The sequence below is a fragment of the Cynocephalus volans genome, chromosome 3 (assembly GCF_027409185.1).
Source record: "Cynocephalus volans isolate mCynVol1 chromosome 3, mCynVol1.pri, whole genome shotgun sequence".
NCBI lineage: Eukaryota > Metazoa > Chordata > Mammalia > Dermoptera > Cynocephalidae > Cynocephalus > Cynocephalus volans.
In genome coordinates, this window is record NC_084462.1 from 149,483,130 (window position 1) to 149,508,385 (window position 25,256).

The 25,256-nt window shown below is 40.0% G+C and overlaps 2 protein-coding genes across 13 annotated transcripts in view; one reads left to right on the forward strand and one right to left on the reverse strand.

Annotated features, from left to right (window-relative positions):
* ZFYVE26 (zinc finger FYVE-type containing 26) overlaps positions 1-17,083 on the reverse strand; it is a 60,653-nt gene extending 43,570 nt beyond the window's left edge. For all 3 annotated transcript variants that reach the window (XM_063088900.1, XM_063088899.1, XM_063088902.1), the window contains exons 1-12: positions 17,034-17,083; positions 16,274-16,550; positions 14,186-14,264; positions 10,359-10,448; positions 8,465-8,987; positions 7,840-7,970; positions 6,866-7,030; positions 6,629-6,717; positions 5,528-5,691; positions 4,006-4,209; positions 2,340-2,951; positions 1,996-2,082 (exon numbers count right to left, since the gene is read on the reverse strand). In XM_063088900.1, the coding sequence (XP_062944970.1) occupies positions 1,996-2,082; positions 2,340-2,951; positions 4,006-4,209; positions 5,528-5,691; positions 6,629-6,717; positions 6,866-7,030; positions 7,840-7,970; positions 8,465-8,987; positions 10,359-10,448; positions 14,186-14,264; positions 16,274-16,467 (2,338 nt within the window). In that variant the 5' untranslated portion in view covers positions 16,468-16,550; positions 17,034-17,083. The remainder of the gene's footprint in view (positions 1-1,995; positions 2,083-2,339; positions 2,952-4,005; positions 4,210-5,527; positions 5,692-6,628; positions 6,718-6,865; positions 7,031-7,839; positions 7,971-8,464; positions 8,988-10,358; positions 10,449-14,185; positions 14,265-16,273; positions 16,551-17,033) is intronic.
* A 1,106-nt stretch (positions 17,084-18,189) lies between these two features.
* Positions 18,190-25,256, forward strand: part of RAD51B (RAD51 paralog B) — a 632,106-nt gene continuing 625,039 nt past the window's right edge. For all 10 annotated transcript variants that reach the window (XR_010022893.1, XR_010022894.1, XM_063089298.1 and 7 more), the window contains exons 1-3: positions 18,190-18,316; positions 21,479-21,592; positions 23,388-23,501. Coding sequence is in view for 8 of the 10 variants with exons in the window: in XM_063089298.1 (XP_062945368.1) it covers positions 21,509-21,592; positions 23,388-23,501 (198 nt within the window). In the remaining 2 variants the exon portion in view is untranslated. The remainder of the gene's footprint in view (positions 18,317-21,478; positions 21,593-23,387; positions 23,502-25,256) is intronic.

A 25,256-nucleotide genomic window follows, 5' to 3' on the forward strand; every position in this document is an offset into this window, starting at 1 on the left:
AGAGGCTAATGGGTAACTATTATACCTGTTGCTCCTTCTACAGCAAAACACAAGCTCCTATAGATGAAACGCAAAGGGTGGGCTTAATATGGCCCAAATGCTCACGAGGGTGGTAGCTTAGACCGGTGGTTCCCAATCTGTGGGTCTCAGAGCTCCAGGAGCTTTCAAGTTACTTCTAGGGTTCTGTGACCACCATCTGTTCACTAAGCACTGGCAATATTATGAAAAAATAAGAGCACAACTATTACGACCAGGAAATAATAGGGTACAAAGGAGGGTCACAACATTTTCTGACATAGAAAAAAGGTGTCCTCATACTTGAATATGAGGACAAAGTATAAGACCTGAACTGCCAAAGACTACAATATTCAGAACCCTGGAGGAAAAGCTTCTTCTCAATCCCAGCTTTCCTGAAGTGCTAGGGCTTGCAAGTGAAGGCTTGCTATTCCTTGGTGTGGTCATTCAAGGACTATACAGCACCACACAAGACAGTCCCCTTGGCTCACTGTCTGGGCTGCCCTTCAGAAGAAACATACAGCTGGTAGGAAAGATGATGGGTTGCACATTCTTAGGCTGGATGAGTCAAGTGAATGCATACTCTGCCTTCTGACCCAAGCCAATTAATTTAGCAGTTTAAGGACCTTAGCAACCCATCCATCAAGTTTTTCCAGATTTCTCTCATGGCATCCTCCACTCTTCCCACTGTGTTCCCCTTTCTTGCTGCCACTTAAATAGAGCCTATTCATTCTGTGGAGCTCAGTTCTAGAGTAAACTCCTCTATAAAATCTGTTTCTCTGACTTTTGTAGGCCATGCTGATCTCCCCTTTGATGAGATTTCTTCTGTTTTCAGGCAGTGCCTCAGGTCAGTTAAGTTTTTCATGTACACTATCTATGCAGGTAAGTTATAAATTCTTTGAAGGCAAAAGCCTGGTTTATGTCTCATCCACCTCCCTCAAGATATGTAGTACTGTTTAGCACATGGGAAACTCTTACAAATCCCCTGTTAATGATTTAAAAGATCAGCACCAAAAGACATAACGGAAATTTGATTATCTAAAAATTTAATTCTCCTGCATAAAGTGACTGTATTAAACTCCTCTAGGAAAAACCCATAACAGAATCAGAAGACAAAATAGAGGAAAAAAATGGCAAATTATGACAAAAATTTTCCTTAACGTACAAAGAGCTCTCTACAATTCAACCAGAAAGATGAACCCAATAGAAAAACGGACCTTAGACATGACTAAGCAGCTCACAGAAAAATATAAAAGGCCAATAATTATATGAAAAAACAACCAATCTCAAACTAAAAATTTAATATTAAATGATACATCATTATTGTACTAATTATATTTGTGAAGATTTAAAAAAATCTGATACTATGAATCATTGACGAATGTATATGCAAATAAGCAATCACACACAGCTGGTAGAAATATAAACTGGTCCACCGTTTTCTAACAAATTTGGTAATATCTGCCCATATTTCATATCCATATATGTTTGACCTAGCAATTCTAATGCTAGAAATTTATCCTATACTCACACAAGTATGCACAGACAAGTACAAGGTTTTTCACTCTAGCATTGTTTATAAAACTAAAAAACTGGCAACAACTTAAATGTCCATGAACAGAGCATACATGACAATGGAATGCTAAGCATCCTTTAAAATGATAAGTGAATATATAGTATGATACATCTGTTTATATAAAAGGATATACGTGAAAAAAAGCAAGCTTCAGTTCTCAATATATAGTATGATGTCTCTTGCATATAAAAAGATATATGTGTTTGTATTGCATGAAAAATTTCTGGAAGGATATGTAAGAAACTATTAACAAGGGTTACCTTGGGGGAGTGGGACCAGGATAACCTTACAACACTTGTTTGTTTTGACCATGTGCTCTATCTTAAAGAATATTAGACAAGTGGCAATATACCACTTGCCTAGTGCACAGGATCAAGGCATGGGGAGAGAACTCTTCAGATTACCTGCTCGGCTCCTTCTTGCCCGACGACCCCTGCGGAGACTGGGGTGCCGTGTGGCAACAGGCTGGTATCTTCGGGAAGGTTGCTCCTCTGAAACAACAAACCCAAGTGACAGACAGAAGAGTCATCAACTTTGTTTGACCTACCTCTTGGGGTAACTGGTAGGGGAAGATCTGCACTGGGCTCTGAGACATGGAGCAATACCTCAGTGTTCTGATGCTGATTGCTGTGGTGATATACCCTGTTATGGTGTGTGATTCCCGTGCACTTCTGGCTCTCTCCCACATTCCTGGGATTTTTCTCCCTCCCTATGTTCTGGGCCCACCAGTTCTGCTCCCTCCTCTCACCTGAGCCTTGATTGCTTGTTACCACCTTGTATCTCCACTGGGCCTCAGAGAGAACCTTAGAAAACCGGTGCAGGCGGCTGTGCAGCCCATCTCTACTTCCTGAGCAGCTCTGACTTTCTAGCAGCTTTGGCTTCTCAGGGGGGCTGTGGCTGTTGATCTCATCCAGCTGCTCTTGGAGAAGCCTGAGGAAGGCCCCTATTGCAAATTCATCAGCCAGGAATCCACTGATACCAGCAGTAAAGTGCTTTAGGTCCAAAAAGCTGGGCCCATGAGGCCCTGGGTAACTGTCTTTTGGTTCTGCCTTTAGACAGCTTGGCATTGTATAAGCAAGGCTCTTGGAGACTCCCAGGGAACCCCGTTCTGATTTCCTCTCAGGCTGTGCTATGTGCTGAGGGCTCTCTGATGGGGACCTCAAACCCCTGGGGACCTTCCCCTCAATGTCATCATCCTCAGCATAGTCCTCAGGCAGGTGGGGCTCTGGGTGAAGATCAGCAGAAGTGATGAAAAGCAAAGAGAAGATGTTTTCCAGAAGTTCCAGGCACAAAGAGTCAGGAATACTACGCAGATACTGCTGACACCTGGCCAGGTAGGTTGAGAAGAGATCTGAAGCACCTAAAGAAGCACGTTTAAGAGAAGAGGCCAGAGAGAGAATGCAAACATTAGGAAACATTATTTGCTGGAGTCAAACATTCTCACTACTTTAATTCAATTATTTATTTGTTTAATGACTAAGAGAACTGAGGTTACAGTCAGAAGAATAGGAGAGACTACTCAGCATGTATGATTCGTGGAAAGATTTTGCTACTTTAAAAGTAAGGCTTACTGAACACATTATTTTGTTTCTGCTTCTTAAATTTTACATTATTCCCCATCTCTTATAAGTATTCCATATTTCAGTTTTGGGAATGAAGGTGGCATGCAGCCTCCTTACTCCTCAATTCTATTTTCACTTTTGTGACACTAAGGGTGGTCATAGACTTCCTAGATCTAAGAAACTCAAGTCTAAGATCTAAGATACTCAAGTCAGAAAATGATTACGTTCAGAGATGAAGGTCTATTCCAAAGCCAGAAGAGAGAGATAAATGACTACTAGTCACAGAAGGCAAGTTAAGGATTTATAAGTTATTAAGGGAAATGAGAGAAGATAGGACATTAGGTTGATATTTTTCACACTGTAGGTTGTGACTCATGAAATCAACTCAGAGGGATGCATTAAAAAAAAATGAAACAAAACAGAAAAATAATTGAGTGTAACTCCATTTGGAAGAGTAAGTATTGGTTCTTAAAACTTAGTTTCAGTTTATGTATCACATAAACATACATATACACACACATATATAAACACACAAATTATATACGTATAAGTGCAAACTGGAGTGTGATGAGAAATGTCATTCTTACTGTGGACTGTAGTTTAAAAAAAAAAAATTATTTGGAAAATGCTGCTCTAGGTGATTAGACTCGATTAAAACTTAAGCAAGTCACTTGCTTTCTCCATGTCCCTTTGATTCATGGAAGCCAAGAAATGGATGAAATTGTTCCTGGGCACTGTAAAATCAAGGCCACTCCCCGACCCCCCATCCTGGTGGAAAAGAGTAACCACATGAAGCACTCTCTGGGATAGGCTGTTACCAGCTTATGCCAGGGATGGGGAGAAGCACTGTACCTTGGGAGGAGAGAGAGTCATTTGCTGGCTCCGCAGCCAAGGCCAGGTCCTCAGAGGGGGCGTCTTTGCAGTCCTGGCACTGGGAGTGCTGGTGTGAGTTAACACAGAGGGCATAGATAGCATACTTCATGGCACAGAAGCCCTGGTAGAGTGTCAGGTTCTGACCCTGGCTCAGGTGCTCAGGGACTGGGGCATCAGCTGAATCTGAATTGTAGAGAGAAACGGGAAGAACTTAAGAGTTAATTCTTGTAGGCATGGGCTGCAAGTATGGCTGAGGCAAAGAGATGCCATACTTACAGGTCCACTTGTAGGATCTTACCCTCTCTCTATTTTGTCAGCCTTATCTGTGTCCCCTCCAAGCCTTTTCCTCTAGCCAATATCAACTTTCAGTCCTCTCCATTTCCTTTCCCCCACCAATCTCCCTTCTGCATGTCACATGACCTCTACATGACATTATTGTCCAGAGCCGGAACCTGAAAGCACCTGAGAGCGAGTGCTTCCTTAAATTTTGCACCCTAGATGTCTCTCTTGCCTCACCCTAGTTCCAGCCCTATTATTGTCTCTCTTTTGGTTTTTCTAAGTTCAAGTTTCAAGTGTGTCTCAGTGGGTCACCAGGGATCAGATTTAAGATACTTTCTTAGAAAGCTTTTATACTTGTATGTAGAAGCCAGAATTTCAGCTCCTTTAGGAAATCTACTAAACAGGTGCCTGTCTTTCCAGAAAAATATATGGAATACAGTAACACTCATTTTCCAATTAGTGGTAGGTCCTTTTGCAAAGTAAATCAAAGCAACATCTAGGCTGGGAAACATCTACTGCCATATGGGAAAGTTTGTTTCTATCAAAGGCAAGTGTCCATGGCCTGTGTGGAAGGTTGTGACTACACTATGGTAAGATTTTTGAGAGCAAAAAGAAAGAGGTTCTTCCACAATACAAACATATATTGGAATATTACATTGTACCCCATAAATATATACAATTATTATGTGTCAATTAAAAATAAAAAGAAAGAGCTTCTTAATGGGGTCTTGAACTTAAGCAAAGATCCAAGGTTAAAACAGGCTTTGTTATTCTTTCAGGGAAGTCTTTCTTCTAAACCTCTTGACCTGTTCAATGCAGTATGAAGAAGATATGGGAGGAAACGAAGGTACAAAATGTGCAGTGAGAAAGCTTATGAAGCATGAATTCTCACCATGAATTTGTACAAACAATGACAATGCTGTGAATTCAAAGGGCAGTTTCACTGGAATGAGGGTATGCTACTGGTTCCTGAGGTGGTTCCGCAAGGAGGGAAAGAATGAGGGACTATGATCATGGGATCCCCTTCACCTTGCCAAGAAAGGGGAGGAATTCTCCTACATCCCAGAATCTGGGACAAACAGTGCTAATTTAGAAGACATCTAGGGACCACTCTCTTGACAGATCTCAGCAATCACATCCAGATAAATCTTATGCTGGAAGAAACATGTACGAGACTGCCCTAAGAGGAAATCCTAGTCAAGTTATTCCATTGCCAACTCACCATGCTCTGGTTGGACGTCCTTGGCTGGCACCTTCTGTAAGAGCTGGAGAACATCTTCCTCCCTGAGGGCTGGAAGGTATGTAAGGTGATGGAGGGAGTAGAGCACTGAGTGGCTGTCTCCACCATGTAAATGACACATGAGATCTCTCTTTGGTATAGGGTTGCTGAAAGGGAAAGTTGGGAGGATGGAAGCGGAAGCAGTTTATATTATTGCCCTGAAGAAAGACCAATTTCTACTCCCTCTTGTTCTTCCTGTCTGGCCTATAACACCACAGGTTTCACTTCCCCAAACACGAAATTTTAGTTGGTTTGGGATAGAGCATAACATTTACTTACTCTCAGGGAAGTACATCCATCAAGTCAGTTCTACTTTTGTAGAAAGGACCTAGAAAGGGCCTGCACATTGAATGTCCTAATTTCTACACTTTTTCTAGCTTCAAACTGACACCAGCTTCTCTGGCTTTACTTTGAATAAGGGCCCCTCACTCCTTCCCACTCTGCCCACTCTACTTCAGGAAGTGCTGGCGAAGTGGGTGAAGAGCAAGGTAGGAACCCAGATCTAGGCTAAGTTATCAGGGAAACGCAGGGCCTCACACATAGTTCAATAAGCATCTGTTGAATAAAAGAGTGATCCAGGATAGGATATATCTGGATAGCATATATCTAAAAATCTAGACAACATTTACTAGTTGTGACTTTGGGCAAGTTATTTAAAACCTCTGGGCTTCAGTTGCCCCACCTTTAAACTGAGGATATATTGATGTCTACCTCATAGGACTATTGTGAGGCTTAAGTGAAATCATACATGTAAAGGGCTTAGAGCAATGCCTGGCACATGGTAAGTGCTCAGGAAATGTGAGATACTGTTCTTCTTATCATTGTCATGCTGAAATTATGCTCTAGTTATGACCCGATGGCCACTGTGAGGATAATCATTACTTATGTTTCTTCCCTGGTTTAATAGGCAGAACAGTTGGTAGTGGCTGGTCAAAGTGTCAGTTCAAAACATTTATGTGGAAGATGTCTTGAAATGGCCACACATGCAGAGCACAAGGTCAGGCATGTCAGTGGTGGGGAGGGGCTGACTACACAGAGCTGTACCTGCTGTGCTGAACGCACCACTCCAGGACCTCTAGGTGAGCCCACAACCCGTCACAGGCATCCTTGAGGAGCTGATCACAGCCTTGGTCCTGTGTCAATATGAAAGAAGAAAGAGATGCTGACTCGGGCACCTGGGGTCAGAGACTGTGACTGACTTCAAGACCCTGCATTCTGCCCAAGCCCAAAGCCCCATGGCACTCACTTCTGGAGCACCTCAGGGTGCAGAGTGAGAGTTACCTGGGTCCTATGCAGTGTCTGGAGCAGGCTCTTAGCTGACTCTAAGCTCTGGCAGTGTGTCCAGCCCAGGAGCACAAGCAGGCGACTGAGAGGCCTGAATTCTCTATCTAGTAGGCAGCCAAGACTTGGGAAGTCTTCCTCTTTCAACAGTGTTAGTGCTGTTACCTGCAAGCCAGAGAAGACTGCTATAGGCAGCTGTGTGGACTAAAAGAATAAGTTCTAGCCTGCTGCACATTAGGGAAAGAAACTTTTTGGTACAGCAGGGAGATTTCTGATGACAGAAGTGGCTAGTTGAGTAACATAAATGTTCACGAAAGCACTAGACTGTAAGGAGCGTACTTCAAAAAGCTCATGAAAGGATTCATATTATAATTTAATCCATTTTTCCATAAACTTTTTTTTTTGTGGCAGTTGGCTGGTATTGGGATCTGAACCCTTGACCTTGATGTAATAACACTGTGCTCTAACCAACCGAGCTAACCAGCCAGCCCTCCACAAACTTTTTGAAGTACTCTTGAAATCTCCTTGAAGGCAGGGACTGACTTCTGTTGTAACCTCAACTCTTACCACAGTACATGTAATACAGGATGAGGTTAATAATATCTGTAGAATTAAACTGAAGCTCAGTTGTAATCTGGAAGGGAAAAGGTTACAGTAAGTAAATTCCCCTGTTGGCTAGGCAACATATTGCTACCACTGTCTTTTCTTTCTCACACCCTCCAGAAAGCTTACACATATCCAACATTTCAGCTCCTACCAAAGGACCAACATGAAATGACTGCAACTATCATGAATGGCACTTATTCTCAGAGCCTCCTTTCCCCTTGGACTGTGGGATGGACAGAACCAAATGACTTGCCACTAATTAGACTGAATTGTGTTGAATACACGAGTTGGAGAGAAATAAGGAAGGAAAAAGCCTGGAGGGAATCACTGTGTACTTCTGTGATGGAGAATAATTAAGCTGGACTTACCAGGATCTGCTCGAGGAAGTGCTTGCTGTTGTTCAGGCAGTAGAAATAGGCTACTTTCCAAGCCTGGGCTGGGTCAGCATTGGAGAAGAGGGCTAGCATTGCCCGCTCAGGATCTAGGTGATCCAGTGAGACTGAATATCAAACCAGACAGGGTTATTGGGAAACCAAGAGCTCTTCTTTCCTAAGCTACAGCCCATTTGAAAACCAACTGATTTGAGAGTTTACTCTTTTAAAAACTTAAACTAGTTTTTCTAGACTTTATCTTAAAGACTCTTTACTTCTCTCAGTAGCTTCTGAAAAGCTCTTTCCTGCTATTGCTATTACTTTTTTTTTTCTCATCGCCTCCATCTTTTACTAGAAAATCTGTGCTTTTACAAAAGAACATCTTACTCACTTTTTTTTTTGTCAGCTGGCTGGTACAGGGATGAACCCTGGACCTTAGTGTTCTCAGCACCACGTTCTAATCAACTGAGCTAGCTGGCCAGCCCTGTCTTAGCCATCTTTGCTTAGCCTCACCTGTTAGATGTCCTGAACAACATGGAAGATACCAGTCTAGAGGCACTTCAGAGAGGCTGAGCATACTGGGATTACCAAAACACAAGGAGAAGCAGCAAAAGAAACACACCTTTTCCTGAGTTTGTGGCCCTCGGTGGCTTTTCTGTGACCTTCTCTGCATAGGTATGGCCATACAGAGACACCAGGCCCCGGCCAGCCTTGTGCAGCAGGCAGCCGAGCAGCCGCTCCTCCTGCAGGGGACTCCCTTCAGTCCTGCAGGCCTCCAGGAGTTCTTCGCACAGGAGACGCAGCTCAACCCCTAGTGGCTCTGCAGGGCAACGCAGAGTCCGCAGGGCTCCGTAGATGGCGTTGGCTACTCCAGGGGGCCCAGAGTCAGGGCCCTGCAAAGTTCGCAGAGCCTTTCGAATGAGGCCGACTAATGCCTTCTGCAGAGGCCAGTGACAGGGACCAGTGCTGTCGTCCTCGCCAAGCAGGAGCTCCAGCAGGGCCTGTGCTGGTTGAGGAGCCTGCCTCAGAAGATCCCAGAGCACAGAGACAGCTTCGGAGCTGAGCCGAGGGGTCCAGCTCTCCTGCCTCTGAGTTCTGTCAGGCACAGGGCCTACTGCGCCTTGTGCTAAGGTCTCATACAGCTCCTAAATAGAGGATGAAGAGAGGGGTGGGCAGTGAGCATGTCTAGAATGTTACCACTTGTGTGCCTTGATGTTTTCCTCTTTTTCAGCCTGTATAATAGGAGCAGTAGCAAACAATTCTGTAGTAATTACTATGTGCCAAACACTATCCTGGCCCTTTACAAAGAAAAATCAAATTAATCTGTATAACAACCTTGAAAGGAAGGCACTACTATTATCCCTATTTTACAAATGAGGGGATTGAGGCTGAGAAAGATTAACTCAATTGCCCAAGGCCTCCACGCTCAAGCTAGTCCCACCCCACTGCCTCCAAAATGTGCATTGGTGATCTAAACTGGGGACTATAAACTCATAGACCAAGCAGGTAAGACATTATGCCCATGCAAATGCATTTAAATTCAATTTTTAAAAAAACATTCCACATCAGTTTTCCACCCCTGATCTAAATCCTAGCCATGCTTTAAGGTATAATCCATTCCTTATCCTTCCACAAAACCTTCCCCAATACCTCCAACACACACAACTTCAATGTACTTAAAATTAGTACCATATGGTTTATGACATAATTGTCTCATGTATGTATTAGTCCTTCCTCCCCAATTAGACTGCAAGCCCTTAAGAGCAAGTACCTCTACAGCCTATCCTCTGTCTGCAGGATGTGGGTAGAGGGAGAAAAGCGGGTGGGGAGGTAGGTTATTTCCCACACATCAGCACCATGCCTATTGATGGTGCTCAGGGATGCCTCTGCATAACTGCCTCAGAGATGGGTCATAAGACCACAAGTCCTTGACTTAATACAAGTGAAAGTCCATACCTTAAATCCTACTGTAAATGTGTCTTTAACTAACTGGTGGCAGGGTCACTAAGAAAATAAGTATTGAGTCTCAGAGCATACTTCAGGTACTTAAGTAGTAACTAATACATGCTATATATATATATATATAGTTAAGACTTAGTTTGAATCTACCCCCAGAAGGTTGTTATGAGGATTAACTACAACGCATTCAGTGCAACTGTTCTAGAAAAGATATTCAACAAATATCAGTTCCTTTCTCCCTTCACATTCCCTATCATCTGCTGGTAAAAAAATTCAAACACCTTAGTTTAAATCCAAGTTTTATAATCCTTCCACATGAAATGAAAAAAATCTTTGATCCCCAGCTATTTGGTACTTCTGGACAATCCACCTCAACATTTCTAAACTCATATAAGTTTACCCTAACTCTAAACTCCCCTCAGAGGGGCCTCTACCTTCCCTTGCCTGAGAACAAAGTAGAACCAACATCCTGGAGACCTGTCTCTGCCGGGTCCCTGGAAGCTGAGCTTGTTGAGTGACTGTAAACCTAGGCAGATGGCCCCAGGGCCCTCTCTCACCTTGAGGATGTCCTCTGGAATGTCATCTGGTAGGTCTTCTGACAATAAAAGAAACTCAAGCTTTCTCCGGAAAACAGCTGGAAGCAACTTCTAGAAGAATTACAAGGAAGCAAAGAAATTAGGCATATGGTTTAGTTAACAAATGATGAGTAAATATTTCTCTCCAGATTCTTATTTCTGCTATCTCTCTAAGATTAACTACTAAATTCCTGCATATGTTTTCAGATACTTTTCTTCATAAACAAAAACAGCTAAACTTGGACATACATCCCTCTTAAAAACTAATACTTAAAGCCAACACTGATCAGCCTCAAACTCCAAGGTTTATTCATTTCACATGACCTTTTTGTCACTTGTGGTCTCTCCCCAAGAATTTCCTTTGCTGTGTCCAAAACACTCAGTTATGGGTAAGTCCGGGAGGGTGTGGACCACATGCTCCTCTTTTGGTCCAGATCCCCATTTTTGGTATTCCCTATTGTTTGCACATCAGTTGGAGAAGAAAAGTAAAGGAGGAGGGATCTAATCTTTATTAAGCATTTATTATATGCCTGGTACTGTGTGCCATATTTTATTTTTATCTCATTTAATTTCCAAATCAAACAAATCTGTGGCACATAGTTACATACTTTTAAAAATAATCTTTACCAGAGGTGATATGAATAGGAAGGATTTCCCAATTTTTTCAAACATGAAAAGGAAAAAGTGATCCCAGTGTTCATGAGATGTACCATCAGAGAGGTCTAATGTACAAATACAGAGAAAGCCTCTGACTCTTCTGTGCCTGCTTGTTTCATGATAACTTCCCTCCACCTGGTCCTTACAACTCAAATTGGAGTCTCCATTTCTCCAGACACAAATAAAAATAAGATTAGAGTCTGAGACTAGTCCTGACAAAAACTACTTCAATCAGAGACATTTGTAACTCAGGCCTCTGGTTAAAGCTTCCTAAAGATGAGTTTTATTGGAAGGCAAGAAGTACCTGCAGGATTGCAAGGGTGGGTTTCGAACACAAGATTACATTCCTTCCATTCATCACATTAGGGGCTAACATGATCTAACACATGCTTGGTCCTAATCGTATTTCTTCTCACCACACCCTTCCCTAATATGTGCACCAATGCCACATGAATGTTTGTATAATGCCTGTGATTGGAAGTTGGTGGAGAAAATTCACACAGGGAAGCTGAATTCCAGCTTCTATTCCAGTGCTTCTATTGAGGACTAAGGGGAAAGAATAGATAAAATGTCTAAGACAGCAGGCCTTTAATATTAATCTGGTTAAGATTTTAAGACTTTATCTAGAATCCTAAAGACTGATTAGCTTATGTTTATCTTACCGGCGAAATTACTCCAAGCACATGCAGAGTCATAAATGACTAACATTTATAAAACGGGCAAGAATCTGCTCAATGTTTCTAAGCACAGGTTTTCTTACTATGAAAGCAAGGTGTGTTCAATATAGAAAAATGAGGGCCGAGCCTGTGGCACACTCGGGAGGGTGCTGCGCTGGGAGCGCGGCAACGCTCCCAGCGGCCGCGGGTTCGGATCCTATATAGGAATGGCCGGTACACTCACTGGCTGAGTGCCGGTCACGAAAAAGAAAAAAGAAAAAAAAAAAAAAAAAAAAAAAAAAAAATATATATATATATATATATATATAGAAAAATGAGCATATACAAAAAAGCAAACTAAAAATATAGTTTTATTTACATATTATAGTTATGGTTACATATTATATATATGCTTATGTATATGCATAAAATACCAAATCTTCCCACTGAAGGACAACTACTATTAATACTGTGATCTAAGGGCATTCAGACCATTTTCCACTCATGTATCTACGCTTGTATACTGAATTGTGCTTTTTTCCTAAACTGCTTTTACTTATTTATTTTACATAGCAGAGTATGACCATCCTTCCATGTCACTGAAAATTTATTTATCACATAATTTTGAATAGTGGCATAGTATTTTAAATATAGATATACTTCCATTTATTAACCAGTCCTGTATTGTGGACCTGGGAGTTGTTTCCAGTTTTCCTCTATTAGAAGCAGCATAGCACTGAACAGCTAATGCAACTAAATCTTTGTACACAAGCTTACACATGTAGAGATAAATCACTGTAAGATAAAGAGGCAGAAGGCAAAAGTAAATGAAGGAAAGGAAAAACAGAATCATTGTTTCACCTAATAATTAAAAAGAAAGCTTTTGGCAGAAGGTGCCAAAAGGATAAGGAAAAGGATAGGCAGCCAGCAAATTCCTTGAAGATGAAGGCACCCCATGATGACTGGCTTTGTAGAACTACTCCAAGAATGCATTTGAGATCTTTGTCCTTAAATAAAGTTTTAAAATTCTGCGAGGAACTAAAATATTTCCACAACCGTTTAAGTGAGTCACTGGAGCTTTAATGACCAAATGATCTGTGAGGCTGGGAAAAACAGGAACAACTCTTAGTCTGTGCTAAGAAACCAGGGAAGTAAAATCCACTGCCTGATACGATTGAGCAACTGTCCAGAAAATAAGCAACCAAGCAGGCATAAAGTAAGCAAATAGCCTCTACTGAGGGGAAAGTTCATTTGGTTTGACAAATTCCATGTTTGTACTAGAAAGATTCTTAATCAGTAACAAGATTACTTTTTCTTTGATGATACTATTGAAGCAATGTATTACTGTTTTAGCTCAACTTTTCTAAGATTTTTCTTTTTTTAAATCTGAAACCACAGCCAACTCTAAATACCCTGGGTTTCATTATTTTTCAGTCTTGCTTCTCTTTCTTTTTGTCACTTCTGTTTGCTAGACAACTGGCTAAAGCCTGAATGAGAGATGCATTCAGATCAGTAATTTCTTTTTCTTTTTGGCAGCAATGTGGAGAATAAATGTCATGTAAAAATGGAACTAATGACAAAATTAATTCTGATGACTGAGGGGAGCAAAAACAAGAAAAATTAGGCTAAATTATAGACATTTAAAAAATAGAATCTGTGGTTTCTCACTTTTAAGTCCATGTGGACTGAAAAATAATGCTGAGGTAGAAAAAGGAGAGGACTGGGAGTGAGAAGATGTTGGTTTCAGCTCCAGTTCTGGCAACAAACAGTATGTGTGTCCTTAGGCCAGTCACTTCTCTAGAGTCAGAGGTTCCTCACTTAAATCTTAATGTCTGAGGTTCAATATGATTGTGTTAGAGACACTCCTTTAATGGATATCAATTTCTGATAATTAACACACACTTCTAAAAGAGATTTTAATAGAAGTTTTTCCCTTAAAAAAAAAAAATCAAACATTTCCTGACCAGTTTTCTTTACTATTAATTTGCTCTCTATGTTTTTATATTTGATAACTTTTAGTTCAATTCATGTGAATTATTAAATTACTAATTAATGGGTCTTAAATCTATAAAATTTTACTATATTGAACTTTGTTAAAATATAATTTTTGGAAGAAAAGCCAAGTTTTAGCTCAGCCCATTCTCTGTTAGTTGAGTGTTGAATAGCTCCAAATGTTATGGGTTCATATTTTATTTACTATCTTATCACTTTCACTGAGTTCTGCAGTTTTCTTCAGGCACAAGATTCATAGTGGTATTTAACAAAATGGTATATCACCTCAAATGGTATTATATGCCAATGTATCATAGTGAATTAATAAATGAATTTAGGTAAGGAGACAGCAATAACAATTTAAGCCATTTTCACTGTCAACACTCAGAACAAGTATGACAAACTTCATAATAAAGGAAGTAACAGTCAGAAGGGAAATCCCATAACTACTTCCGAGTTCTCAGTCCTGGCCTTGGGGGAAAATTTAAATGTGTGCCTTCTTACCTTTTCCTGGGCCAACCATTTTTCCAGAACAAGAAGCCAGACCCAGGCCAATCTTTGAGGGTTGATATTCTGCCCACATCTGAAAAAGGTGAAAATTCAAACCTTAAAAAAAAGAGTTTCTACTGATCTTTTCTTTTTTGTGATCCAAGATTTAGATTTCACTGCTCCGTCCATTTTAAAACTGAACAGGCAAGATATTGTCCTAATGAGAAATTTTCAAATGTTTATGACAGTTCAATAGAACACTATAACCAGAACAGAGCTGGCAGCTTTCATAAAAGTCTCCATCCCTAGCTAGTCTCATTTCTAAACAAAATAACCTTAATAGCAAATACTATCTAAAGTATATTCTTTTTTTTCCAAGGCCAGGCTTAAATCTTTATTCATAGCTATTAATGTGCCTACCTAGAACAGGGCAGTCATTTAGTTTACTGCAAATTAAATCTACAGATTCTGAGGCATTTTAGAACAGCATTTAACTATATTTATAGTTCTAGTAAAAGTGACAAGTTTGCATACAGGGAGAGAATCACTAAAGATTGCTTCCAACTGGGTACATGCACACACAGATGTGCACACACCCATCCTCCACCTCCTCCTTAATTTTTATTTTTGTTAGTCTTTTAAAAAATTTTTAATTAAAACATAATTGATTGTACATGTCTATGGGGTACAGCGTTGAATATCAATACCTGTGTGCAATAGATGATCCTCAAATCAGGATAATTATCATTACACAATGTAATCATTTTTTGTGGCACTTTACCAATTTCTTGCTCCCCACCCTCCCTTCCCCAACTCTGGTGGCCTCAGTTTGGTTCTCTCCAAATTATTGTGATTCTTGTATCCTTCTGTTTTTTTTTTAAGCTCACACTTTGAGTGAGGACATGCGGTATTTCTCTTTCTGTGCCTGGCTTATTTTACTTAACCTAACTTTTTCTAAGTTCATCCATGTTGCTGCAAATAAAGTATATTTTTGAACATAGAAACTGAATCAAATAGTCTTAGAGAAAAAAAGGAACTTTGTAGAAATTTATTTCTAACTATATGCTAAAAACAGGATCATAGGAATTCATAAATCTTTCTTTGAAGTTAGTAATTTAGACAATAACTGGCTAGAACTCAAATTTATGGGAAAAAAGGAAGGAAAGAATCACAAGTTTCTCCGTTATATATGTGCTAATACTGTACTTAATATAACTTAACAGTCATAGTAAGGAAAAGCCTGGAAAAGACTAAAACAGTACATTTGACTCCTATACCCTTAGTTGTTAATAGCACTACTAAGAAGAACTTCATTTAAAATCTAGGAGGGAGAACTGCGGTTGCCAGGGGACAAGCAGGGATTGTAGTTCAAATACAAAGAGGTAGCACCAAGGAGAGAGGGAGTTCGTTTGAGATGATGGAACAGTACTGTATCTTTATGACAGAGGGATTACATGAATCTACACATGAATAAAATTGCAAAGAACTGAAAAGGAAAAAAAAAAAAAGCGCAGATTAAAAAAATGGTGAAAACCAAATAAGGTCTGTAGCACAGTTAACAGCAATGTACCAATGTCAATTTCCTGGTTTTGACATTATACTAAAGCTATATGAGATGCTGCAACTGGGGAAAGCTGGGAAAAGGGTACACTGGACTCTTTGTATTATTTTTGTAATTTCTTGTGGGTACATAATTATTTCAAAACAGTTTTAAGTGAATTAGCTTTCAGTCCTTTGTTAAAGCTACAACAATATCTTCAATCTCATAAGCAAGAAGAGAGCAGGGTTTGCTTTCTTGGAGGCAAAGAAAATACTTTTCAGTGTAGTTCCACCACCTACTTTAATGATGATAAATAAGAAATGGTGGCTTCAGGCACACTCTGGTGGCCAGGTTTAAATCCAGTTGCAGATGATAATCCAAAGCCAATGTTGACTAAGCAATGGGCATATGTTATAGAGGTAAAATTTCAGAGCATGTGAAATACACTCTGCCTTCACTAATTCTTCGGAGGGTAGTTGAACGGGGCACATTGACCAGAGCCCAAATATTGAACCATGTGTCACTCGCCCTGTGACTTCTTGGCAGGAAAGGATATCTCTTACCTCAGCAGATTTGGACACACCACCAGCGCCTGAAGTATGTCTTCCACCCTCTTTGGGATATCTCCTTGTCCTTCGTGTAGCTGAGGTACACATGCCTGTGCCAGCTCCCATTCTCCCCTCCGCAGGCACTCACAGAAAAATCCAAAAAGTTGCTTCTGGGAAACAGCTTCCTCATTCCCAAATGGATGATTCATTTTCCCAGCACAGGGTGCAGGGAGATAGAAAGCGACGAGTTACGCTGAACACATTCTGAATTTTCTCACTTGTGGAGCATCTCCTAGAAACACACACGAGAGTGAGAAGAAAGGAAGGAACTCTAGACAAACCAGCAATTACTGGCCCGACTTGGGAAGGCAGGACTTACTTTCCTAATTATTGTTTTAAGTTTAATTTGACATTTTACTGTCTCTTTTGGAGAACTGCCACTTTCTCCACGGGGTGGAGCCCATCTTTCTACGCGGATTCTATATTTAAGAGCATTAATTGCCGTATATGCACATCCATAAGTCCGCTTTCGTATTCCCTCCAGAACTTAATGTCCAATCCAGTTCCAAATGCCTAGGTGGTCGCATCCTCAAGGATGAGAAATTCAGAAGGAATCCCCCTAGTTTGAGCCCGCTGTTAAGGCAGAGCATTGAAGATCAGGACACGAATCTATGTCAGAACTGGAGAGCGGTGGGGGTGGGGATGGGGCGCAGGGAATCTCCCTACGGGGGTCGTGGAAAGTGCCGCTGCCTTCTCCTGGGTGCCTTAAACTCACCTCCTCCCGGCGCCCAATTGAAGAGAGCTTCCAGCGCAGCCATGTTTGAGCCGAGTCAGGTGACAGATCCTACTCCGAACGGTGGTTGTGGGGTGGCGGTGTCGTCTGAGAGCGCTACTCCTATTGGCTCAACGGAGGGAAGATGCAAATAATCGCCATATTTGTTTGTCACGTGACTGCACCTCTTAGGACTAGGGAAAGCTGGGAAGCTCGGAAAGAATAAATCAGCTACCTGTCGACGGACCATCCCTCTCGATTACCGCGGCTCCTCCGCTCAGTATCTTCAGTTCTGTATTCGCCCGAGCAGGTGGCAGAGAGAGCTGTGCCGCTTGATTTTTCTCTTCCGCTCTCCTTTCTTCCTAGCATTTGAAGTCAACATTTACGGAGTGCCAACCAGTGACAGTGACCTGGATCCTCCTTCATTAATTATTATCCTGTCTACTTGTGCTCTCTTATAATGCCGAAACTCTGCGGTCTGAATCTCTATGTTCCTCCGCTTCACTCCATTCGTTTATTTGCTCACTTACCTGACCGCTGTTAATTGAAAGGCGTGGTAGGCCCTATTTTAGAAGTCGAACAAGACGTGGTCCCTCGCCAGAGGTACGCACAGGGGAGATGAGAGCAAAGAATGAGCAAAGGCTTTTCGCAAATATAGTAATCTGAAACCACGTCTTAATGTAACGGTTTACTAGCTTTCCTCACCACAGCTGCTTTTACAAGGGACCTTCTGTTTGGTTTTTTTCATGTTCTTCAAATACGCACTCTCAGGTTTCCCCAATATATATGTTTCAGTTTGAGCAATTTCATTCAGCATTTCCCAAACTATTTCACCACCAAAGGATGGTGAAAAGAGCAAATTACAACAAACTAAGTGTTCTCTTTCAAAAACTCTCCTGTGATAGGAGTCATCCATTCCTCAGGAAACTAACATGCCTTTCTGGTCCATTAAGCAATTTTTAAACGTAGTGGTACAAGAACGAAAAGAAAATTTCAAGCAAGAGTTTCCTTGGTGCGTACTCTTCTTGGCAAAGTTCCTCCACCGGATTTTGATAATGACTATATTGAGAAACAAGTTCTGATTCGTTTCTCACAGGCTGACTACAGAGTGTGAACTACAATTCCCAGCAAGCAGCGGAACCAGCCTGGGGCTCTGCCCGCCTCTGATTGGATAAAATAGTCACGGGCCGACCCAACCAGCGCTTCGGTTGTTGCTTTGCGGCGCTTTCCGCGGGGAACTGTGTAAGGGGTGGGGGAAACTTTGAAAGTTGGATGCTGCAGACCCGGTACTGGACAGTTTCATGTTGGGGTAGTTGTGGGGAAGGGGGGTGCGTTATTATTTCCTATTCCCTCCCTAGGCTCGTGGGTGTGGATGTCGGGGGAGCGGAGCTGGGCACGCCCCCTTATGCCGATAGGGTCTTCCCAAGAACCACGCAGCGGATCCGGGGGTTTCTGGCCTCCTTTTGGGGGGGATGCTTGGAAGCTGCTCATCGTTGGAGAAAGCTCTTTTTAGGGCGTTCTGGATGATGTTTTCACCTTTTGATGCTCCCCTCCTCCCACATCGGGCAGTTTGGGGTCTAGGCAGGGGAGCCTGTCATTAGAGGAAGTTTAGGGACTGTCCAGATTCAGGTGGGGAGCGTGGAATCTGGAGTCACATTCCTGGATTCGAATACGGGCGCCACCATTTGCTAGCTCTGGGACTTTGCGCAAGTCTCTCAACTTAGTGCCTCAATATCCTTATCTGTAAAATGAGGTAAAACATTCGAAGCGCTTGGAACAGTGTCTGGCACGTGATTAGGACTCAGTAAGTTTTAGCTATGAGTGTTACTAAAGAGTTTTCATTGAACATCTAACATGAGGATTTTTCTTTTTTTGGTGGTGGAGAGGTGGAGAGGTTCAATCTCCAGGGTTGAATATTTCCCCTCACCTCCAGTTACACACGCATACACATACGCAACAAGAATTTACATGTTCTAGTGGAAGGAACAAATTTGCAAGCCATAATAATACGTTGATAAGATTATCGAACAGATTTTACAAATTGTGCTGAGGGGAAGAAGAGACTAACTCTGGGGAAGACTTTGTGGAGGGAAGTTAGGGAGGCAGGACGGAGCTTGTGTAACTCACCAAAGAACCATCGTGGTCATGTGAGAGACTGCAAAGGATGTTTGCTGAATGAATGAATTGATAATAATGATGATTGCTAACCTTGAGCACTATGTGCCAGGCACTACCCAAATCCTTTAATTCTCAATACAATCTTATGAAGTATATATTAGAATCATCCTTGTTTTTCAGATGAGGAAACTAAGGCACTGGGAGGCAATGTAACATTGCCACGAAGGCCAGGATCTAAACCTTGCCCATCTGATGTATAAGTGAGAGGGAAGTGAATAACCAATTTCTGAAGTTTTTTAAGTGGGATCCTAAGAAGATTGGAATTTATCTTGTGGTCTAATGGTCCCATTGGACGTTTTAAAGGGTAAGAGTGACTTTTTAGGAAGCTACTTCTGGCAGGATTGTGACATTGATCTGACTTAGGCAGGTCAGTGTGGGACTTCTTCCTGTTTGCTCCCATAGCACACATTAAATAGCAATTACAGTACCTTCTGCATGGCTGTAGTTATTTGTGTATACATCTCTTTTCATCTCTTGACTGTGAGTATTAAAAGGGGTGAGAATATCCTTCAGTGATTCTTGTACCCCAGAGCTTAGCAGAGTGTGTGCTTAAGAAGTGTCTGTGGATGGAGCAAATTAAGGAACAAATGAATGGAAATGGATTTTTTTTTTTTTTTGTAGAGTGGCGAGTGACCAGAAGCAGTGTGCAATAGTTCAGGCAAGTGGTGGGAGTGGCCCTATTAAGGCACAGGTAGCAAAATTGGTTTTGTTAAAGTCCCTGAAGCTTGGGGTTTACATTTTTTAAAAAATTGAATTTATCAGTCTAAATAGTGTCATTTGCCCAAACCTCCTGCTTGGAAAAGAAGTAAGGCAATGATAAAGCAGATGTCACTTGGTAAACTTTCTATTGGAGAAACAGAAATCAATACTAACAAATTCCCATTGAGAGAAATGATGGAGGTATATTTTGTGTTTGTGGGAGGTGTGTGTGTGTGTGTGTGTGTGTGTGTGTGTGTGTGTGTGTGTAAGAGAGAGAGAGAGAGAGAAGCAGTTTTAATTTGATTTAGATAATTTAGGTGTTAACTAGAAATCTGGGCCAGGTGTTGGAAATAAACAAATATCTACATTCTCAATATATGTTTTTCTTCCAAAATGTTACTTCTTTTCTGATAATTATATTGCTTTATTCCCTGGAAAAATGAAGACTTTCTGTTTTTACTCTTTCCAGAAGATACATTGCAATCTTAATGAGATACACAACCTCTTCTTTGCATGCATTATTAAGGGAATCACATGATTCCGTTCTAGTTCTCCTGAGACTAATATTTCATGAGCCTCATTTACCCCTAGCAAAGTACAACAAAAAGAGCAAAATTTGATTGCATGTGGGAATGTAAGCAGCTAGATAATAGAATAATTTTGGTTTATAGATAGCACCTACAAAACATAATATCTCATTTGATTCAGAATGTTTGTGCTGACTCCCAGAAAAAGGAAAGATTGAATATGATTATGGGCTTGCAGTAGAGTGTAATGGTTAAGAGATTGGCCTCAGAGTCCATCTGCCTGGGTTCAATTTCTGGACTAGCCATTTACTTTTTCTAGTGACAGTGGACTAGCTAATCTCTCCAGACTAGTTTTCTAATGTGTAAAGAAAGGGCCAAAAATCTACTTTCTATATAAGGCTGTTGAGAAGATTAAATGTGGGGCTGAGCCTGTGGCGCACTCGGGAGAGTGCGGCGCTGGGAGCGCAGCGACGCTCCCGCCGCGGGTTCGGATCCTATATAGGAATGGCCAGTGCACTCACTGGCTGAGTGCCAGTCACGAAAAAGACAAAAAAAAAAAAAAAAAAAAAAGAAGATTAAATGTGATCATTTAGGTAAAACTTTGGAACAGTACCTGGTATATAGTAGATGCTCAATAAATTTGGCTGTTATTGTTACAGTACTGTGAAAGTAAAGACTTTCTAGGAGTTGTGTTTGGAAATATGCCTTGAAGTTTAATTACAGATCCAAATAAAATTCATAAATACATTGAAAAATCTTAAGATATACAAATGTGAAGTGGTATATTCATGTAATAAGTATCAAAGAATTGTGTGAAATGCACATTTAGAGATTGCCTTGTTTCTCTACGTGAATGTTTGACAAACAGTTGTCTCTCCTATTTAAAGCATTTAAAAAGATTCTATAGCCTTCCTTTATTTTAATATTTTAAATACTGTATATTTCATTTTGCATATGGAGAAGCTTGAAGAACTTTTTATTTTGTAGAGTGTTTTGGATAGCACATCCATTATTCCTTATGATATTTTGTGATTTTTTTTTGAGGTTCCTCTTTTCTTTGCTGGATCTGAAGGCATGGGTAGCAAGAAACTAAGACGAGTGGGTTTATCACAAGAGCTGTGTGATCGTCTGAGCAGACATCAGATTGTGACCTGTCGGGTAAAATTTAATTTTTTCACTGAGAAATTTTGTATACTTTTTTTTTTTTTTTAACTGGCTGGTACAAGGGTCAAACTCTGGACCTTGGTGTTACCAGCACCATACTCTAACCAACTGATTGAACAGGCCAATCTTATGTACAAATTAGCTTTAAGTATTCCTTAATTACTGTTAAACCTGAAATATGAAAACTTTGGTTTCCAAAGAAAAGATAAATAATGGTGCTTTTCCATAGGATAATTTTAAATAATAAGTCACTTAGATTGCATTTCCAAATGTGATTTTATTTACCCAAATTCAGCATTTTTCATTTTGGGTGGAGAATGGTTATGGCATAAGGTGAAGTTCACCTGTGCCATTTAACTGGGGTGCTAGAGAAGATTTATTCACTTAAAAGAAATTTTGTAGTTACATGACAAATATGACTCAAATGAGGAGGTAGTATTCAAAATAGATAATTGCTCTTGAAAGCAAAATAAGTTAACAGTTAAGACCATTTTCTTATTGAGGGAGCCTGACAAACGTATAAAGCAGATGCTGCATTTTTAAGCACAGTAGTGAAGCAAATCCCTCTTAGGAGGGTAAATAAGATTTAAGATTTTATCTTAGGATTTTATCCTTCATAAGACAGTTTTTCAGAGCATACCCTCCTTTTTTTTTGAATTGCTTTTTGTGTTAAAGATATCTTTGTTTCTTCCATCACACATTTTATTATTTATTTATTTTGTGGCCAGCTGGTATGGGGATCCAAATCCTTGACCTTGGTGTTATCAGCACCACGCTCTAACCTGTTATACATTTTATAATCCTCGTGGTCATACTTTGAAATGCTCTTAAAAGTATGAAATTTAACATTTTGTTCCATATTCAGTTTTATTCTTTCTCAATTGTCAAATACTTTCTCTGAGTGAACTCTTAGGTTAGAAAGAAATTCTTTCTGGTCATATATTTGTGCCCAAATTCTTTCTGGCACAAGTACAGTGCTCACATAAACTTGGATTGGATACTGTTGCTGTGTGATGTTACTTGGTGTGTCCTTTGGCATATGCCTACTAAGCTAGATAATTAGAAGGTAAGACTATGTCAGTAGTGGTTACCAGAGACAGGGAAAAGGAGGGGGTAGGGGGAGCACTGGGGAAAGATTGGTAGACTAGTACAAAGTTACGAAGTTATAGGTAGATAGGAAGAATGAGTTCTGGTGACCTAGGGTGACAATAGCTAATAATATTGTATATTTCAAGATAGCCAGAAAAGAGGATGTTGAATGTTATAACCATAAAGAAGTGATAAATATTTAGGTGATAGATATGCTAACTATTCTGATTGGATCACTGTACAATAAATGCATGTATTGAGACAACAAATTGTACCCCATAAACATGTACAATGAAAAAAGAAATCGTGGAAACAAGGGGGGAAGAGGGCACATGATAAAGATTTGAGAACATGAGAGAGGGAGAGGGAAGATTTTGAGATGATCAATTGGGTAATGTGTGTGAATGTGCTTTGTAACTCTAAAGGGTTCTGCTCCCACAATGAAATGTTATTTTCACTTATCCAATGAAATATACATTTAATTTGCTCAAAAAAGAAAAAAAAGAAGATAAGACTATGTTGTCATATTTTAGTTAAGGCATATTTAGAGGGAAAATACTGTAAAGAATGCATAAATCTTTTATCTGCAATAAGTTATACTTTTATCTATACATGGGCAGTATCAATGGAAAGTTACCTTTTAATTACAGTATCTTTGTTACACATGTATCTTTAAAATATTCTCTTTATGTCTCTTCAGGACTTCTTATGTCTTTCCCCACTGGAGCTTATGAAGGTGACTGGCCTGAGTTATCGAGGTGTCCATGAACTTCTGTGTATTGTCAGCAAGGCCTGTGCCCCACAGATGCAAACGGTATATATACATATATATATATTTTTATTATGATTTGATTATTAAATAATTCTTTATCTCATTTAAAATCTTTTTTTGAGGGCCAACCCATGGCTTACTTCGGAGAGTGTGGTGCTGACAACACCAAGTTAAGGGTTAAGATCCCCTTGCCGGTCATCTTTAAAAAAAAAAAAAAAATCTTTTTCGGGAAGAGGCAAGAGCAAAAATAGAGACAAGCACCTCAAAACCATCAAGTCTTCCATAACAACTACAATTCCTTGAAGTTGATACGACAAGCAAACAGAAAGGACATTGTTGGGTGGGAGGGGGGAGAGGGAGGAGGGAGGGAGGTTTCGGTAATGGGCCACAATAATCAACCACATTGCATATCGACAAAATAAAATTAAGAAAAAAAAACAAAAACAAAAACCATCAAGTCTTCTACCATAGAGTTAGTCCTCTAATAAGAGTATTGTGAAACATGTATGTAGTTTATGAGCTCACACACACACACACACACACACACACACACACACACACACACACACACACACACAATCCTGTAGATCCTTCTTGTCTTCTAATAAAACTCATCTTTAGAAAGCTTTAACCAGAGGACTGATTTACAAAGGTCTCTAATTTAAAGTAGTGTTTGTCAGGATTAGTCCCAGACTCTAATTTTATTTTTATTTGTGTCTGGAGAAATAGTGATACTGATTTGAGTTTTAAAGACCAGGTGAAAGGAAGTTACCATGAAACAAGCAGACACAAGAAGAATCAGAGGCTTTTTCTCTGTACATTAGACCTCTCCTATGGTACATCTCACCAACAAACACTGGGATGACTTTTTCCTTTTCATGTTTGAAATAATTGGAAAATGCTTCGTATCCATATCACCTCAAGTAAAGATTATTTTAAAAAATATATAACTATGTGCCACAGATTTGTTTGATTTGGAAATTAAATGAGATGAAAATAAAATATGGCACAGTACCAGGCATACTTAAGAAGATAAGTGTACCTAAGACCGATTCCTGAGTGATGCCAACACTTAAAGGTCGGAATAGACCAAGATGAGTGTGAGAAGAAGGAGCCACCACAGTAGAAAAAAAAACTGGTAGAGTATTATATCACCCTCTTTGTCTCATTTATGGACATATTGTTATTTCTGAAGTCTTGTTCTGTTAGTTTATTTTATTCTTTTTTTGAGAGTCTCCAAATCTATTATTCTAGTAATTATAGTTATAGTTGCAAGTTATGTACTTTAACGTTGACAGATTGGACTGACCCTACATGTTTGATAGAGTGTCGCCTCATGCACCTATGTTGCCTGATGATAGATTGTAGACAAAAATGTCTATGTAAAGTTGCTCACTGAAGTATTTCTTATATCAGAAAATTGGAAACAACCTTAATAATCAATAATAAGGAAGAAGATAAATTTTATTACATTTACGTGATGAAATATTATGTAGGCATTAAAATCTCTGAAGAATTTTTAGTAAGAGAAATGCTCAGGATATAAATGCTTAGTGAAATAATAGGCTGTGAAATTGTATATAGTATACATGCCAATTTTATAAAAATGATCATTATATATATGTATAGTTGTATATATACTGTATTTTTAATAGTGCTTATTCCAGGATTGTGGAATTTTATAACTGACTTCAGTTTTCCTTAACTTTTTTTCTTTCCAAATTTGCTATAGATAAGTTATGTTCTCTAAATAAGAGAAAAACAGCAGCGGTTTTCTTTGTCCTCTTGGAGTAATCT